Consider the following 19,106-nt stretch of genomic DNA (forward strand, 5'->3'; position numbering starts at 1 on the left):
TCTGCAGTCTTCTTCCTATAGCAGTTGCATTGATGCTACTTGGAACTCAAACCCATTCCAGCACAGCCCTATTATACTTTTTCCAGCTGCACTTGAAGCCATGTCGCCTGTTCCCCCAAAGCAATGTTTTATATTTATGATCCCATAGAGTTCTGTGCAGTGGTGGAGGGGGTATACATATCCTTTGTCTATATTACAAGCAAACGCCCTGCATTGAAAATGCTACTTAAGTATCAAAAGTACTCAATGCAGATGAATGGCCACAGTGACTAGTCACTACAGTATATACAGTATATCATTATTAGATCATTACTGCTTACTTTTTGATATAGTACAGTTGGGCAGTTAAATCTACAACAAGACATCATACTTTTTCAAATCCTCATATGTTTGGATGCAATAAATATACTGAGGTAAAAAGTGCATTTTTCCTGGCATGATATAGAAATACTAAAAGTAGTAGTATCTCATTGTAGTATGTAAGTACAGAACTTAAGTGAATGTACTTAATTGCATTCCATTAGTGGGAACTCATATACCCACAATCTGTTTGGGGTCCCAGAGACCCTCTGTAACTGCTTAAAAAACATCAGCTTAATTCTACATGACGTTTTATGAGAACTTTTTGTATTGAACTGTTTACATGTTTCAGAAGTTCACTACAGAACATGACACATTACTTGAGTTTGGGATCTCAGAGACCCCAGCTTTAAAACATTGTGTTGCACATGCAGCAGCAGATTCTGTGGGAAGCCAAAGACAGTGAAAATAAAGCCAGTGTCAACAAAGCAAGAGTTAATTTTCATGTGCAACACATTGTCAATGATTATACCTAACATGGAATAACTGTGGAGAAAGTTAGTTAACAACAAAGAGATCACCTTGCAGTGATCAGGGCCCCTCCTTCCTTGGGGACCCCAGACTACACCTGCCTGACAGAAAGGTAATGATGTTGACTACCACAGTATACAAACATCACTGACCCATCAAAGAGAAAAAAAAAAGAACACTGGCCTACTTTATGATTAACAACAAGGAGGATGAGTCCCTTTACAACCACCTATCTGTTTAGGGGCTTTTCAGGGCTGGCTTGCCTCGTGAGGGGGAGGGAGGACAGGTTTGTGTTGAGTTTCAGCCGCACCCTTGCCATTGTGGTGTGAAACCATGGCAGCCTCTACTACAACCTTTTTTTGTTATAAATACTACAGGAAACAGCCAGTCTTCCAGCTGCCTCCCTTCCTCCCTGCCAGCTGACTCTCTTAAGCTGCCTGAAACTGGATATTGTTCTGTTGTTGACCAGAGAGCACATATAATTACAGTAAATGACAATTGACAGAAACTTTTTTTTGTGTGAATAACATCAATACAAACCTGTGTTTTTGTTGTTTTATTCTGTTCTTTTCCTGGCAGTAAAGTGTCAGATTAAAGTGTTGGTGTGCAAATTAAACATTTGCCTTGTGTGTGTTCAGTGAACTGCAGGTTTCTACAAACACAGTGTTCAACCACTACGACCTCACTGACCTGATAAGCTGCTAATCAGTAACAGTGTGTCAGATAAAGTGTACTTTTTGAAAAAGATTTTGGATGGAGACTTTATTTTAAAAAAACAAACCAAGAATGCAGATGGCAAACCAAAAACTGACAACATGTGAAAGCAATTTAAGCCGTACCTCTTAGGTCTCTCAATAATTTATGAATCAGTGCACTATTAAAGATAAGTTCAGTCAGCATTTGGATAAAATAAAACTCAGTGTGTGTTCATTTCTCTTTGGGGCTCATATAGTTGAATACAAAAGTGGGAACTCTGGGATTTCTTGAAGTGAAAAGAAGCAAATACACATTGAAAAAAAACCTTTCTCCTTCCAGTGTGTTAATTTTTCTTTCATGAAAATTAAACTGTGACATGTGCAAAAGTTTGAGCACCCTTTTACTTTTAAACTCTTAGAACTTCATTAACTCATTAGGTGTTTAAATGGACTTATTAGGACTTCTAAGGCAGGTCAAGAAATGTCATTAGGAGTAGTCAACTGATCACATTTCCAGAGCTGATAAACTCTCTCTCTCCCTCTCTTCAAACCTTGAGGTAACACTCAACAATCATGGGCTCCTAAGCAACTGATTGAGGTTAGGCTATAAAAAGATATCAAAGTGCTTCCAGCTTGAAACTGCCTCTGTCTGAAATGACATTACAAAATGACAGTTAAGAGGTTCATGTGGTGACTGTCAAGACTCTCAGGTAAAACTCTGCGTCTGCTGAACAGAGAGGCAAAGCAAAACCTGGTATGACTGCAGACGAGCTGCGGGAAGGTTTAACTGACAGAGGAGTGGTGGTGCATCGTTTCACTGATGCAATGCTGATGCAAAAACAGAGTCTAAATGAAGAGTCCTCAGAAAGAAACCCGATGAGAAACCTCATCACAAAAGATGTCTGGAGTTTACACAGCAACATCTGTATAAGCCAGAGTCGTCCTGGAAACAAGTGCTATGGACAGATGAAGTTAGAAATGAACTGGTAAACATGGGCATTAGGAAACTCTGACTTTTCTAAAATCCCCAATATATGCCAGTTGGTGCTTTATAGTATGGATATACAAAAGGACAAGGACACGGGCAACTTCTGTGAGTCAGAGTTTAATGGCTGTAGTGTTATGTTGTTAACGTACACTCTCAAGTGTTGCTCTGAGACAACCCTGTATTCCATTTCTAAGTGTGTCACTTTCAGACCCCAGCTGAATGGAACAGAGCCAATGTTAATGCCATTAGTAACACATGGGAGTCCTATTGGATTTCAGGCACTCAATGAACATTAGAACAACTTGCATCTACAAGAAATACAGCATAAAAAAAAGTCCTGAAAAGAAAGGAATAAACAACACAAAGTAATGGAGCCTTTATCACAGAGGGGGTCAGAGCAGAAAACACAGCAGCAGCTGATAACATTAATGATGGGTAAGCCATTAATGTTATTAGCTACAGCTGTGTTTACCCTTGTGTTACACACTGTCCCACATTCATGTCACACATACACTAATGCTGTGCTTTACACTGGAAGAATTATAAACTGACATCCTTTGCTACATATCTTGTATGACTTAAAAAGTGATCACTTTTATCAAATAACATACTTGTGTACCAAGACCTCCATTCAGTGAACATAGTAAAGAAAATGCTCAAATATTTTCTAACAGTGGGAACTTTTTTTAAAATCTAGTTGATGGTCCAGTGAAAGATTTATGAAATACTATAATGTCAAAATGGCCAAATCCATAGGCCACTCCAGCCACCAAACCATCTTAACATACGCTGAGTGTCTTGAATAACAAATTCATGAATCTGTTATCCATCCATCCATTATCTATATCTATTATCTGTATCGCTTATCCTGAAGAGTTGCAGGGGGCTTGAGCAAATCCCAGCTGACACTGGGCGAGAGGTGGGGTACACCCTGGATAGATCAGGAGTCCATCACAGGGCTGACACGTAGAGACAAACAACCATTCACACTCACATCCACACCTACAGGCAATTTAGAGTAATTGACTATGAGACGAAGCCAGAGTTCCTGGAGAGAACCCACGCAGGAAAGAACCGGACGAACTAGGGTTTAGTAATGTAACAGCCCATAGCTGAAAAAATAAAATCAAGAGTGCAATCAATCAATAAACAATACTGAGTATTTTTGTGAGGAGTGAATTCACACAGCCCTGCTCTGACCTCGCTCCCATGCTTTAAACACAAGTGCCACCTAGTGATCGGAAGGTGAACCAGAAACACTCTCCCTGTTTTTGGTAGCACTGATTACTGACTGGAAGTTAACCCCAAAGACAGCACCTGTCTTGTGATGAAACCCTGACTTTGAGACATTTTGAATTGGACTAGAATGCTAATGAAAGGATTTGAGTCTGAACATATTTTCCATGTGGAGGGTGGAGGAGCTGGGCTTTATATGTCTCTAGTGAGATAGTGTTTTTTAAAAGACACACTTTGCTGGAACACAAATAGTCAGTTTCAATAAATTCACCAGGTAAGAAACATTATCTTTGATTCAGCATCGCACTAGTGATAGAGGAGAAGATCTTTAAAGACAAAAAGTGTTCCAGCTTCCACTGTGATCATGTTGGTTTCAGGGCCTGCGAGATTAGCCCACATCCATGACATTAAGTCAACATTTTATATACAGTACTGTGTCATTACCTGGGGCCAGGACTCTCAATCTGCAGCCAAACCTATAATGTCATTATACAAACAAACCTTAAAGATACCAAATGAATGACCAATGAACTGGCACCATTGTCAAATTATATTTAAAAATACTTAGCAACTTTTTTGACAATTTTATGGAGTGTTCATTTATAAAAACAAGATTTAGGTGCATAAATGACTTTGCTCCATAATATAACTTGCTGGCTGATCAAAACACATGATAGCAAAGCAACAAGAAGCAACAGGTGGGAACAGCAGCGCTCCAAGGCAAAGAACAACAGCCTGAACGAAAAACTAAAATATGAAGATTTCAGTGGACTCACTTGTCAAATATTATATACATGTTCTTTAAAATCTCCCTTATCCACACATACATGAACAGTTGAAGTTATAAGTTTACAAACACTTAGTTTGACGTCATTAAAACCCATTTCTTTACCATTCCAGAGATTTCACATCAGAAAACTATAAGTTTGGCAGGTCAGTAAGGGCCATTATTTAGTGCATGACACAAGGAATATTCCCAACAATTGTCTACAGACATTGTCAGTTGGGGGTGTACCTGTCTGCCTGTGTATTTTAAGCCCTACCTTGAAATTCATTGCGTCCATGGGAGCACTTTACAAACACATGAAGGTGCTATGTTAATCTGTATAAACAACAGCATGCAAGTATAAATTCCATGGGACGACTCAGGTGTTATACTGCTCAGTAAGAAGATGCATTCTGTCTCCTAAGTGATGAATATTTATTGATGTGAAAAGTGCAAATCAATTCCAGCAACTACAGCAAAGAAACTTATGAAGATGCTGAAAAAAAACAGATCTAAAAGTATTTATATCCACAGTAAAATGAGTTCTATACCGACATAACCTAAAAGACTGCTCTGCAAGGAAGAAGCCACTGTTCCAAAGCAGCCAATAAAAAGCCAGACTACAGTTTACAACTGCACATGGGGATACAGATGGTATTTTGTGGAGAAATGTCCTGTGGTCTGATGAAATAAAACTTGAACTGTTTGGCCATAAAGGCCAGTGTTATGTTTGAAGGAAAAGGTTGAGACAGAACGCCCTCCCAACTGTGAAGCACAGGACTGGCAGCATCATGTTGCAGGGGTGTTTTACTGTGGATATTTTAATGCAACATCTAAAGATGTCAGCCAGAAAGTTAAAGCTCAGTTGCAAATGGGTCTTCCAAATGGACTATGACCCCACGCATACTTTCAAAGTTGTGGCAAAATAGTCAGGGTATTGGAGTGCCCGTCACAAAGCCCTGACCTCAATCCAATAGAACATTTGTGGGCAGAACTGAAAAAGTATGTGCAAGCAAGGAAGGCTACAAACCTGACTCAGTTGCACCAGTGCTGTCAGGAGGAATGGGCCAAAATTCCAGCAACTTATTGTGAGAAGCTTGTGGAAGACTACCTGAAATGTTTGATTCAAGTTCAATAGTTTAAAGGCAATACTACCAAATACAAACAAGCAAATAAACTTCTGACTACACAGTTATTAACAATAAATACATACATGAATACACGTATGGGCACAGTCTGTTTAATCTGTTGGTTTTACCCTGAATCCATTTAACTTAAAACTGCAAATTAGGTTCATCTTGACTGTATGTACACTCTGTTTTTAATAGATAGGAGCCTCTGGATCTGATTGACTTTTATGGACATGATGGATTGATCATTAAAAGGCAGCTATGGCTATGACTATACCAGATGATGCAATGATCAACACAGAAGGACAATGTTTTACAGTGATTTTGACAATGATTTGCATAAGTGGCCCTGATAATGAACCTGGTAAACATCTCACAAGTTATTAATGGTTTTGAGTTAATACATTACCTTTTGGGTCAATCTTACTTACAATATAATCAAACTTTTACCTAACCAAAACACTGAATAAAATATATTAACAACATTAGCAGGTTACTTACATGGTACAAGAACAGATGTCAAAATGTCATATTGTACTTTATTTTAGAGAGCATACAAAAAATTCTGAAAAGTTGATGAAATTCTTGTTATGTATCTTTTTGGGATCAAGAAGCACAATAACTAATGTAAATAAAAAATAAGTAATGTGTTTGTGCTTCTTGATTCAGTCATTACATTTATGTCTCCTTGGCTTGTTCAGCAACAATAGCAAAATATTTAAACCACCATAACTGACAGAAGTAAATCATAATTGGCTGTCTGGCAGGATTAATGCAAATGCAATTTAGGCCATTCAGCTTAGTGTAATATTTATGAAGAGGCACAACATTTCCCTCTCTTCTTTTTTAGAAAGGGATCAGTCATGTAATCATGAATGAGCTGAGTTTTGAGGCAGATATATTGAAATATTGTGTGTGTTCCTGTAGTTTTGTTGTCATGTATTTTCTTATTGTACCATGTGTATATGTGTAAAATGCGAAACAGCTTAGGCTATAAATGCTGTGGCATGTAGCATTGCTCCAGTGGTTAATGGTTTGCCTCAGCCCTGTAGCATAAACATAATCTAATATACAGCAAAATGTATTTGAGGTAATACTATACTGACTGAAATATACACAAAACTTCTTTAAATTACAGTACCATGAATAGCTGTACTGCACAACTTCCAGCTGTATTAGGATCACTCACTACCACCCACTGCTCCCTCCTTTAATCTCCTAGCATACATCTTAGTCCAACTGTGACTGTATCCAGTTTAAAATCTCTCTGCTGATCCTCCAAGTACAATATGTTCCTAACGAAATGAGGTGAAACCATCCCATCATTTATCCATAACGCCTAACTGCCAGAAGATGGAGCCATTTTCCAGCAAATAACTCAAGCCACCCCCACCCCCCACATTACTTCAGAGACACAAACCTCAGGCGTGGAAGCCGCAGGGAGGTGTAAGGACGTTACATATAGTTGGCGTCCCACTGGGATCTTTTGTCTGAGTGCTTGGAGGCAGCTTGGGCTTGCTGGCCCCATTTGCGCCATATGCTGCGAGAGGCCTTTCCTGTCACATCAGATGAGGACCTCTGCATGATGGCACATAACTGACCGTGCTGCCTTCAAGTGCACATTCACAGTCACTGCACGCCATTCATCACTTTTTTTAAAATGCAATTTGAATGGGTGGCTACAAAGATGTTAAAGACAGACAAGTTCAACCTGCTTTTTTTTTTTTTTTTTTTTTTTACAGATTTTAAGCTTACGTATACCTCTATGGCATTAACTCATAATGTTGATTATTATTATGACATGCATGTTCTTTTAAGGAAAAATGCATTGATTTATGTCTCTAAAAATAAATCAATACATATTTGGTAAATAGGTGACTTTGGTGCTGATGACAATGATCTGCTGAAGGTCAGTTGATGGACCTGGTCACTTACGATACCATTTGTACTTATTATTGATGTTAGGGCACCCTGTCTATTTAAGCATTTCTCACAGTTAAGCTCCATATGACAGGCCATTCACTGAATGCTCAGACTGCTCTGAATTAAGGTATACGTCAAAAACCTGAAATCTCATGTTATATCCATGTTTTTGGAGTTATGTTTTGCTGTAGGCAAAATCATCCATCTATCACAAGGAAATCTCACCGTCAGCCCAAACCGAAAATCCAAAGAATATGTCAAAAAGCATACTAATACCAAGAATACATCTGTTTCATTTCTTGTTTGAAGACAATGCAAATGCAATTAATCTACAAAGCGTATTGCTGCGGACGTGAGGACTCCAACACTACTGTATATCCAAATGATTACATGTTGAATATGCATCATTACTACATTAATATTTCAGAGAGATATCAATCTTAATCCTTATGACATACACAACTACAATTCTGACGCAACTGAACAGCAGCATTAAAATAATTTAATAATCCTATAGCTCTTGTTAATACTGCTATAGGGATGGTCCATATGCCCAGAATAAGTAGGCCATTTTCTTGCAAAGCATTCATGTTACAGTATTTTGCTTGACCACTTGACCACCAACATTAAACTTGAATTCAAGTAATTGATTATTTTATTTAATCCAAATTGCAACTAAAAGTACTACTTCTAATCACTTTGAGTAGAGGTATGAATAGCAAATTTATCAGTAGTGATTTCGCCACAAAAATAAAAGGCAAAGCTGTACCTTTCACAAAATTATACAGACAAACGGGTAAAGAAAACGTTTCTTTCACGCTTTCTGTGTTTTAATATTTTCTGACTAGCCGGCTAAAACACTGAATTCCCTCTGATTCGCATAACACCAATGTGGATTTCTCTGTTAGCACATCACTATCTAATCAACCCGTGCACTGAATATGCAGTAGCTAGACAAAATAAGCTGACACGGGTAGTATGGTAACCAACAGCACAGTAATTAATTCGTTTTATTGACTAGGTAGAAGTCGCATAATTATTAATAACACGGACTGTTTCACATTGAAAAGCTAGCAAATAGCTGGGAATGTAAAGTGTGGGTATGTGCGTACGCTAGCTAACTAGCCCGTTAGCTTAAACACCAGCTTGCCGTCAACAATTCTCACAACAGCCTGAGTTAGTTTGGTGTATTGTAGTTAAAACTACACGGTGACTGATGTTACATACAACTGAATGATGACAACTGAAACATTGTGCTTGGTTCGAAAGCTTCTCGGTGAACTGTTGGCGTACAGAGATATCCTCGTTAGCAATATTAGCAGTGTTAATAAGGGATTGAAATCGGACACGCGAATGTAAGTCCCTGATAGAGCTAGCGTCCAAACCATGCCCTTTTGAACAAAGACTTCTTCAGTATGAGGTGGTTGATATTGTTTGGTAGTGACACAAGACTGTGGGTAACGTCTCCATTAACGTGAAATGTCACCTGGTAATTGGATTAACACGAACTGCTCTGAACAGGTTCGTGATAATTTCGCTAAGTACGCTAACGCTTGCTACGCTAAGGAGCTAGCTAGCGCACGACCGACTCGTTAGCCCCGAATTCGGTTGACGGGTGGGGAGTCCAAACAGGCGTGAGGTGAACTCCGGTGTGCCGCAGTTTGTTTGCAAAAACAACACTATTTTGAAAACCACACGCAAGGACACGCACTTTTCCGTTGTCTAGTGTCAATTCCTCAAAATGGGGTCTGCTAACGTACGTCTCCGCCATTTTGTGACAGGTTTTTCATTGAGCAAAGGGGTACGTGTAATGGTTGAATGTAACCCCATCAAGAAGATATCCGCTTGGCAGTTAGAAGGAAAAGGGATCAGGAGTAATTTTCAACCATCCCGTGAGATAAAAGTCGTTTTGAAGTGGTCACCAAGGGATAGGGGCAGCTAACCACAGCGTTTACAAGTTTCCAGCATCAAAGTGCTCAGTGAAAAAAAATAACCAAACACTATAGTTACCATACGTGAACCACTAAAACTTTGATAACTTAAAAAATAAATAGATATTTAAACTGAGAGTTATAACTGTAAAGAAATTATACAGTTTGAATCGAAATCATAAAATAGTGTTTTATTGTCTGAAATTCCACCAAATTAAACAGCATTGCAATGCAAGTGACACCATATGTCAAACTAAGCCAAATCAAGCTCAGCATAGAATAATGAACATAAAATGATTCATTTGTGTAGAGTTACACTGGGTGGGAAGTCTAATATTGTCTACTATTAGGGACTCTAATATAATTTTGTTCAGTTTAATATGAGACACAGATATGTCAAAATAATTGCAAGTAAGTCACAAAGAATACATTTTAGACAAAATATGACAGTCATAAAGCACAGGGCCACCTGTGCAAGAAAATGATTTTCAGAGTTGTGCACAAATGTCAGAATATACTCAGTGCAGTAGTATACACATTGGTACATTAATCAAGAAAAAACTGATGACGATCATTAAATAACATTATTAAATACATTTCTCGTAACTGCAGAAGTACTGATATAGTGAATTTTGAAAAACTCAGGATTCTATATGATTTTCTGCAGTTTTGGTTTTAAGAGGCAGTGTGATATTTCAAAATATACCTGTGGCATTTCTACAATTATGACATTTTTTGACCATAGTTCCTCTTTATTAATAGAATGAGAGGTCATTTAACTGCTTTCACTGAGGGAAGATATTTATTTTGAAGGTAGTGACAAATATACAAAGGCATTATGTCAGCCTAGAAAAATTGTATCTTACCAATAAAGTGTAGAGTTGCCCTCCATTACACGCCTTTTTGGGATAACAAGGGAGCTATGTTAATTAGTGTTATCCCCTCCCCCCACGGGACATTTCCAAGTACCTCCTGACCCGTTTTCCAAACAGAGAGACGAGTTGTCAGACGGTCCCTAAAAAAGAAAACAGTCTCTATTGTTCCAACACCCGCTCTGCTCTTGAGAGATGCAGTGCCGCCTTTGGCCGCAGAGGGCGCTGCACGCATGGCAGGCCGGGCTCCGCGGCCTTCACATCTTTTTGTCTGAGAACTGGATCCCTCTGCCGCTCTACAGTGTGTGCGATAGCCTCGGAGCTGCGTCCGTAACACACTGTCAAACCACTCCAAACGAATACAACCGCGACCAAAAGCATTAATTCAACACCTTCTGCCATGGCGTTTCTAATCTGTCGGTAAATCGGTCGTATTTGTGACTGTTCGTTGGAACTTAGTCCGGGGTTGAATCGGGCTTGCTTTCTGTGTGCATCAGTCTTTATTAGCGAGCTGCCGCTCTTCTTGCTATCAGCTATTTCTTTAACTTTTTAAACACTCAGCTTCGCGAATGACTGAGCGCCGGCGGAGTATGGGATCCTTGGTGTCTTAAGAAGCGACTGAAGTGGGGTTTAACCGTTTTTGCATGCAAAAACAATGGCAAATTCGACGGGGAAAAATCTACTAGATCAGCGAAGGAAAGGACAGGCTTTCCTGGACGAGCTGCGGCAATTCCACCAAAGCAGAGGGTGAGATTGGGGCGTCTTTATTCCCAAGAAATATAACTTTAAATCTTCATTGCCCGTGACTGGGAGTTAACCAAAACAGTTATTTAAACATATGTGCCTTTATTTCTTGTGTTATCCCTTCAGATCGCCGTTCAAGAAGATTCCTATCGTGGGTGGGAAAGAGCTGGATCTGAATGCTCTCTATATCAGAGTCGTCTCTTTAGGTGGATTTGCAAAGGTGAGTGGGAACTAAAAGTGGATTTTCTCCACACTCTGCTGTCTGTGGACTCCTCGGTGGACCACTCTACAACTCCGTGTGGGTAACCCGGGACAAGTGTAACCCTCTAGAAAAACGTTAGTGGGTCGGTGTTGGCCTTGTGCTAGTTTGCCATGTATCTCTATGCAATGTGGTGGCTTGTGTTGTTGTGTGGTTTGAATTGAGAGTCCAACCGCTCGGAGTCAGAGTGCAGTTGGAGCGACTCAAAATTAGCGGGCACGTTTACCATCGATTATCGGCACGGAGCCCGGCCTCGGAAAACACCGCTTAGGACATAGCGTTTCGCCCGGGCTTTTACCGGTAGTTTTCAACCAGGGGAAGCTTGATTTTTCTTTCTCGCCATAGCCATCTTTCTTCGGCTTCATGGCTGATCTCAAAATGTAGGCCTCACAGGCCCATGTAGTGAATACAGTAAACGGTACCAAAACCTACTCCAAAATCAAACGGGTCGCCGCAAGCTAAAGCATATGTTTTTTGACAGAGACAGTTTGCTGGAGTTTGGCCTCGTTTGGTTTTAACGCAAAAATGGAAAAGTCAAGTTAGCTTGTTAGCTATAGTGCTAACTAGCCTCAACAGTAACGATAGTATCCTAAAGGGAGCCAGGCAGTTGTACTTACTGAAGTGTCAAATGTAAATATGTTCGCTTAATAAACATGCTAGTGGCTAATTAAACGCAACTGTGCTAAACGCCCCATCGGGTGATTTCGTGTTGTTCAGTATTTTTATCTGTTTTCAGCTGTTTGAGAAAGTTATTGATTAGTGATTCTGATATTGCCTCACTGGGGGAACCTGTAGCAGAACAGATGGCTGCAGTGTAACCGCTCTTTTTGTTGTTGCCGGTGTTTTATCTCCTAACGAACTCATTTCCCCCCTTCTTTCAGGTCTCTGACAAAAACCAATGGACTGAACTTGGAGAAGAGTTTAACTTTCCCAGGAGTTGTTCCAACGCTGCATTTGCTTTAAAACAGTACTACCTTCGGTAAGTAGCATGGCCATGCAGCTCTGATCCTCTCAGGTAGCATGTGGGAAGTGTTTACAAATGTTAAGATGCAGTCAGCAGGATCTAGCCTCTCTGCTCCCCTCTGCTAGGAAGCTGCACTAGTACATTATTGTGACAGGTAAAGTAAGGTCTGTACTGTGTACATTTGCCACAGCATGGTAGATATGTACTCACTCAGCTCTTTTATTTAAAAAAAAAAAAAAGCAGCACTCTGCTCAGTCTGTTATAACAGACATGTGTGCTCTGTATTTTGTTAAGTCTGGAACATAGTTTTGGAGAACACACTGAAGGAGTATTTTGTCACTAATGGCCCTAAACTATAAACTAATGATGGTTATTCCTCTCTGAAAATGGTGTAGCCTCAGGGCGTTTGGTTTTTGATGTAGCTCTAATGATTTTGTAGATCTGGGTGCCGTAACATGTATTGCATGCAGCTTCCAAATCTTGACGGAGTCAGCTGCCAGTGATGGGAGTCTGGTGTAAACGCAGCTCTCCCCAACAGCTGGCATTTGTGGTTTTGGTGTTGCCGCTTTCTGTGCACTCCTTTTCTTCCCCCTTCACCTCACGCAAACGATTGTTCCCATCAGCAGCACCTGCCTGCAGGGGATTACACCTCTGTTGCAGAGAAATGCTTGTAGCCCTCTCATAGATATTTTAGGGGCCGCTGCACCTGTAGGTCACCAGTTGATATCATAGCAGTGGCCAGCAATCTGTGCACTTGTGTCAAGTTCGCCTTTGATGGAAGCTGTTGCATGTTGTCAGAGTAGCAGTCAGTGTGATTACTGCCTGTAGACATTCTGATGAGACCTGTAGCTCCTCAAAACTTCACACACAAACATCAGTGTTCACTGAAGGGGAGAAACACCTCAGGCTTGCAGTGCAGTACTAATGAACTTAAGTTGAGGTCTCTATGAGTACCATAATGCCCATAAGCCACTATTATCTTGTTACATATTTAATGTAAATGACAAAATACTTAATAAAGCACTTTTTCTAAAGCAGGTGATCATGTTATTTGGCGTCATGGTCTCTATAAAGTTGAGAGAACTGACAAGACAGCACTTTGTTCCTCCTGTGGAAGTGCCTATAGTGCAAAAAGGTGTTGGGTTTCTGTGATGTGATTTATGAGGCAACTTATCCTTGTAGGCTTAGTGAAACACAACATTCAAAATTCTGTTTCTGTCTTTGTTGAGCAGGCTTAGTTTTTGAGTGTGCCTGAAGTACTTGTCACTGAAAGTCAACTGATGATCTGATTTGTTGAGCTTCTAAAAGATTTTTTAGGAGGACACAATTAGGCCAACTAATGTGTCTGTTATCTCATGTCAGAGAGTGGTTTATAAATACCAGTAGGCTGATACCTTGTTCTGCAGATGACAAGATGAAGCAGAAAATTATGTGAAGCCATTAACATCATGGCTAAGAGGAATGGTTTTCTTTAAGCTCACCTGTGTTACTCAGAACAGCTAATTCACTGTAATTATTACCTTTTTAAAAATATTTTGGGAAGGTGGATGAGCAAAAGAGGCCTGACAGCTGAGTCGACCGACGTGCTGTATATTGCACTTGTGTCGCGACAGCCTTTTGGAGCTATTTTATAAAGTTTATCTAAGGCAACTCAGTGTAGTGGATGTCAGAGGCAGCAGGCAGCTAGACTGGTCTTGCCTCAAACAAGGCTGATAATAGAGACTATTCTCGCCTCCCCCGTGCTGCTTTTTTGCTGACTTGAGTGAGTATGATAGAAAAATTAGAGTTTTTTTCCCCTTAATCTTCTGACCAGTTTTGCTTTGCACAAGTGTTATCACTGTGGGAGAGATTTTCATTTTGCCCTCATCCGGGGAGTTCAGAGTTACAGTTGCACAGTAGATATGTGCTCACTGGAGTTGGTTCAGATTCAGTGTGGCGCTCAAGGACACTTAAGCTGGATGAATGTTTGCTAATATCAGGTGTTAATCTTGATTTGTCAGTTGAATGACCATCTGTAACCATTGGCTGCTCAGTCATTTTTAAGCTGTGTTTGCCCCCCCCCCTTCCGAGTGAATTCATATTGGCAGGTAGGAGAACACACCGTTGCGGCAGGGATCAAACTTGTGACTTTTTCTGTCACAGGATGCCCTGACTGTTAACCAAGTTTCCCCCTGTCTGAATGAATAAGATGATCATGATGTTGCTCTCTCCGGTCAGCACTTCCCACTCATAGCGGAGTAATAGGCAGCGCTGAAAGTTCAGTGCCAGCTCCTGCTGCCGTCTATTTGATATCTGAATGTCACTTGGTAATAAGTGAGCGACGCTTGCCAGAAACATTTTTCGAGCTCGTTTTCAACTTGTTGAAGCGCTGCTTTGACATCAGTCCTACCAATGGCGCTGATTTCATTTCAACTTCGGGGCGGAAGGGATTCACACTCTGGATCAAAGTGTTGGCATCAAATCACACTGACACACTAGAAATACAGTTCTGTTTTCAGCTCACTTTAATAGCAAGATTGAAGCAAAAGATATTACTTTAAATGAGAGGTGTTAAGGTCTGAGATTGAGGGAATTATTGATCATTGAGACACAGTAAGATGTCCAACAGAACTGCTGACATAAAGTATTAAGTATTAAATAAAACTGTTTGAAGTTTTATGGAAATCCAAAAGGATTTAGGAAATTAATGAATAGTCTTTACTGTATTAGAAGTATTACGGTAGAGGAACCAAATTTTTTTAATGGTACATGTGTAACGTGTATCTGAAGCTAACCTGTTTGCCCCAGATCTGTTCCTGTGACTGTAGAAAACCTTTTACACACTTCCATAATTTGACATACATTTAGGTTCTACATCTGCCTACGCTGCACTGTGTCTGGCTGACTGGACTGAGTTAGAGTCGCTAAAGCTTGCTTCCAGTTTTCCTGTGGCTACACTGATTTGGATGATTCTCAGTCGATACTGTTCCACATCTCCCCGGTTTTCCTCCTCCATTAGCAGTTTCATATGATTTGGAAGTGGTTAGTGCTAAACTCTCAACTCTCGTGGGGCAACAAGAGTCTTGATTTTTCAGCAAAAGGAAAAAAACGCCATTCAGTTCATCCAGGCACTCACCATAATTTGAGAGTGAATGAAAGGTGTTTCGAAATAAAGCCCCTGGTGTTGCTACAGTCTTGTACTTCTCTTCTTAACTGTAGCGATATTTTACACAGAAGCCAAGTCAGGTGACAGATACCCTGGTTCAACCTTTGTTTGCCCTCTCCACTGCATCCCCATTGGGAGGAAATCAGGCCCAGGAGGCACGGACATCTAGGAACTGCTCACTTAAGCTGTTGTGTTGGCTTGAATGTTCAACTTGTGTATTGTTTTTATTTTGATGAGGTTTTTACACATGGTTGGAAGTGTGTAAAAGAAGAAATTAGTGGTTATTCTGCCTTGCTCAACAGTTTAAATGTTCTGAGATACCCTGTTGTGTTGTTGTTGTTTCAAGGAACATCATCATTTAGATGACATTTTGCCTGCTTAAACCAAACCTTGATTTTTTTTTAAATTTATTTATTTATTTTTTTGAGTACACATGGCAGTGATCTATTGAAAGTGTTTCAGATTCCACCTTTTGACCCACGCTATATTATGAGCAAGTTAGTTTTTTAGCTCTGCTGCCAAGGACAGTTTTTACTGTCCACAGTCATTACACAAAAAGAAACCAGCTCTTTCTGCTGAATCAACCACTGCCAAGTAATCTTCTGTCTTCAGAGTTGAACATGCTGCTTCCTTAACAGCTAAATTGTTTTACCACACTGTCAGCTATGCCTCCCTAAACTGTCTGCAGTGTTAAGCAGGTGCAATCACGTCAACAGGTTTACTCATTTCAGTCGATACTTGAATGTTTCACATTTTAATATTAACTCCCCGCTAATGCCGCAACTAGTTAACCATGTGCCTCTGAACCGTTTTTTTGTAACTTGTGACCCCACCAAAATTCTCATGACCCCAGCAATTTAGTCGTCATGTGAATTTGAGCATGACATACATTTTTTCCCCTAAAGCATGAATGGAGAAGCAACAGCAACGTAATTTTTAGGCAAAAAATGTGAAAAACATTGTCTCTGCATATCAAACAATGCCATATGGGCTTCTGATTGAGAGACTGTTGAGGCTGAAGAGAAACAGAGGTTCAAATGCGCACACACACACGCACACACAAACACACACACACTGGGAACCTCCAGGAGCACGACTGATGCTGTTCCATCACAGACACATGTACTACGTTTTTCTGCTTGGCGAGTGTTAATTATCACACCTGGTTATGACATTATTCCAGTTACATCGTGCTTCTCGGTCTCACTCCGCTTCCTGTGTGTGCCGACAGATTCTCCCGCTCATCTGAAACATCTGGATGGAGTGGCCTTTGATCTGGCTTGCATTAGCTGTGTTGTTATTCCCCTGCCTCATCCTAGCTGCTGCTCAGACTTAAGAGATGCTCAAATGACAACCAGCTATGGAGAAAGACAAGGCCGTGCCGACTAGTGTCTGTTTCTGTTTTTTTTTTAATACTGCATAATAAGAGACAAAATAAGAGCAGTAGAACAAACTTGCTGTCACAGATAACATCTTGAGACTTTGTGTTTTAGACCAGTCTGTAATTTGACCTGCCCTCCAGCAGCGTTGGCTGCCACTGATAGTGTAATCTCCTTCGCTCAGTCGCCTTGCTAACAAACACATATCTACCTTATACTTGACAGTGATGCTAGAATCTGGCTTTACCGCCTTATTAGATAGACAATGTGGTTAACATGTTTGCTCTGGGTGTTTCATAGCCTCCAGCTCTTAAGAGTAGAATTGCTTTACTTGCCAAGTACCTTTTACACATAACTGGAGCTTGTTCCCTGTGTCTCTGACATTTTGGTGAAAGAATAAACCCATATGTACACTGTATACACTATGCAGAAAATCACCAGTCATGTTTATTGTGGTGATCACTATAACTGGCTAAACACTATTTGTAAAGCACAAGGCTGTGTGATATATTGGACAAAAAGTAAACCTACAGTTTGACAGCTTGAGGGTGATTCCTGATTCCATTTTTTTCATGCAAATGCAGGAAAAGTAAAGCACTATTATAGTCATATAACATGTTTTATGACTATAATAAGTAAAAGACCTGCAAGACTGTCATCATTATACATATTTAAAAAAAAAAAAAAAAAACAAGCTACCACACACGAGGCAACCTGGTGACATGGCAGAAAGAGGTAGAATCTCAACACTGGCCCATCCATTTCTGTACCTGCAATTCTCATTATAAGACCCTCGCCAACAAACTGAGAGTATTTTATCAGTCTGTCACTCTCATAGATGCGAGAGCTAATGCCACTACAAGATAACCACAGCCACCTGAAATTGGCCAGCATTCCTGTAAACTGTGGTGGGTGGTGTAACTACTCGCAACACAGTTTTATGGGACTGCCCCGGACAATGCGTAGTTTAATGGCTGTTCCTAGCTGCTATAGTCTGCGTTTTCTTTCAGTCAGAGTCAGAAACAAGTGTTTGAGGTGATTCATGTAATAATAATGTTTATTTGGAAAGTTGTAGGAGGCTCACGCTGATTGCCCCGATAAATATTCTTATGTGCAAGCCCTCGTTTCCCCACATCTCTACAACAGAGGTGGCAAATGCAAAGTAATCATGACTCATAGAGCCGCAATACATTTATGGGAAATACACCAGATTGAAATATCCTAGAATTATCATTTAAGACAGCAAATGGAGCCAGGTGTCATTTCTGGTCATTTTTAACTGAAAACAACTTGGTGTGGATTTTATAACAACTCAGTTTTCATGGATGTTGACACTTCTGATTAATCTGACATATTGCCAAAGCCTAATCCAGTGTGTTCATCAAGTCTCACAGCTGTTTATGATGAATGGGAAGTGTAAGGGAAATGGTGAAAGCCACAAATAAATAGCAGCTGCAGGTGAATTTCATAAACAACTCATACCCAAAGAGAAAGAGACACTGGAGCAGTGAGGGACACTTTGGGTGAAAGGGAAGCAAACTCATGCTCACAGCCCAAAAATAACTGGAACACAAAATGCATAGTCGAAGGTACAATGTACTTGAGTGGTCTAAGGAGATGTGGCATAGCTACACACTGAAAAACAACCACAGAAAGTCCAACTTGGTTTGAAGGAAAGCATCTATTTGAGTAAAAGCCCTATCGTCAACACTCGCCATTAACGTCCAAAAAAGATGTAAAGCCTCGGCCTCTAAAAGCGAGCTTTTTTCCCTCGGTGACCGTCACCTGTGTTGGCGGAGTGAACTTGCACCTGAAAATTCTTCTGTTGCAAGAAGCCTTAATTTGTACACAGGAAGTGCTCACAACAGCTGAGCTGCCGTGCCATCCAGATTGACCAGACTGATGACTGAGATAGAGGTATTTTCAATCATAGAAGGTGCATGCATGCAGTGACCACATGGGTTAAACTCTCTTCCTTTGCTGCTACTTAATCAGCAGAAGTATTGTAGGTTATTGAGGTTATTCTACTGTTTCATTGTTTTAAGTCACAGAGGTTTGTGAGCTTTGTGTCTTAAATGTGAAACCAGTCATCTCACTTGCTTTGTTAACGCTCTGTAGTGATTTAAAGGTTGCTGTCTGTCTACAGACGGCCTGCCCTGTAAATGATCCAGCTTTTACTGTTTTTTCTCAATTGGCTCGGTCATCAATAAACGCTCCCACGATTATTGACGAAGCAAACCCCC

At 40.3% G+C, this 19,106-nt stretch overlaps 1 protein-coding gene across 1 annotated transcript in view; it reads left to right on the plus strand.

The window, feature by feature from the left end:
* Positions 1–10,112: 10,112 nt before the first annotated feature.
* arid2 (AT rich interactive domain 2 (ARID, RFX-like)) overlaps positions 10,113–19,106 on the plus strand; it is a 31,760-nt gene continuing 22,766 nt past the window's right edge. The window contains exons 1-3 of the mRNA XM_018684328.2: positions 10,113–11,119; positions 11,243–11,336; positions 12,257–12,354. Of these exons, the coding sequence (XP_018539844.1) occupies positions 11,028–11,119; positions 11,243–11,336; positions 12,257–12,354 (284 nt within the window). The 5' untranslated portion in view covers positions 10,113–11,027. The remainder of the gene's footprint in view (positions 11,120–11,242; positions 11,337–12,256; positions 12,355–19,106) is intronic.

The sequence above is a fragment of the Lates calcarifer genome, linkage group LG18 (assembly GCF_001640805.2).
Source record: "Lates calcarifer isolate ASB-BC8 linkage group LG18, TLL_Latcal_v3, whole genome shotgun sequence".
NCBI lineage: Eukaryota > Metazoa > Chordata > Actinopteri > Centropomidae > Lates > Lates calcarifer.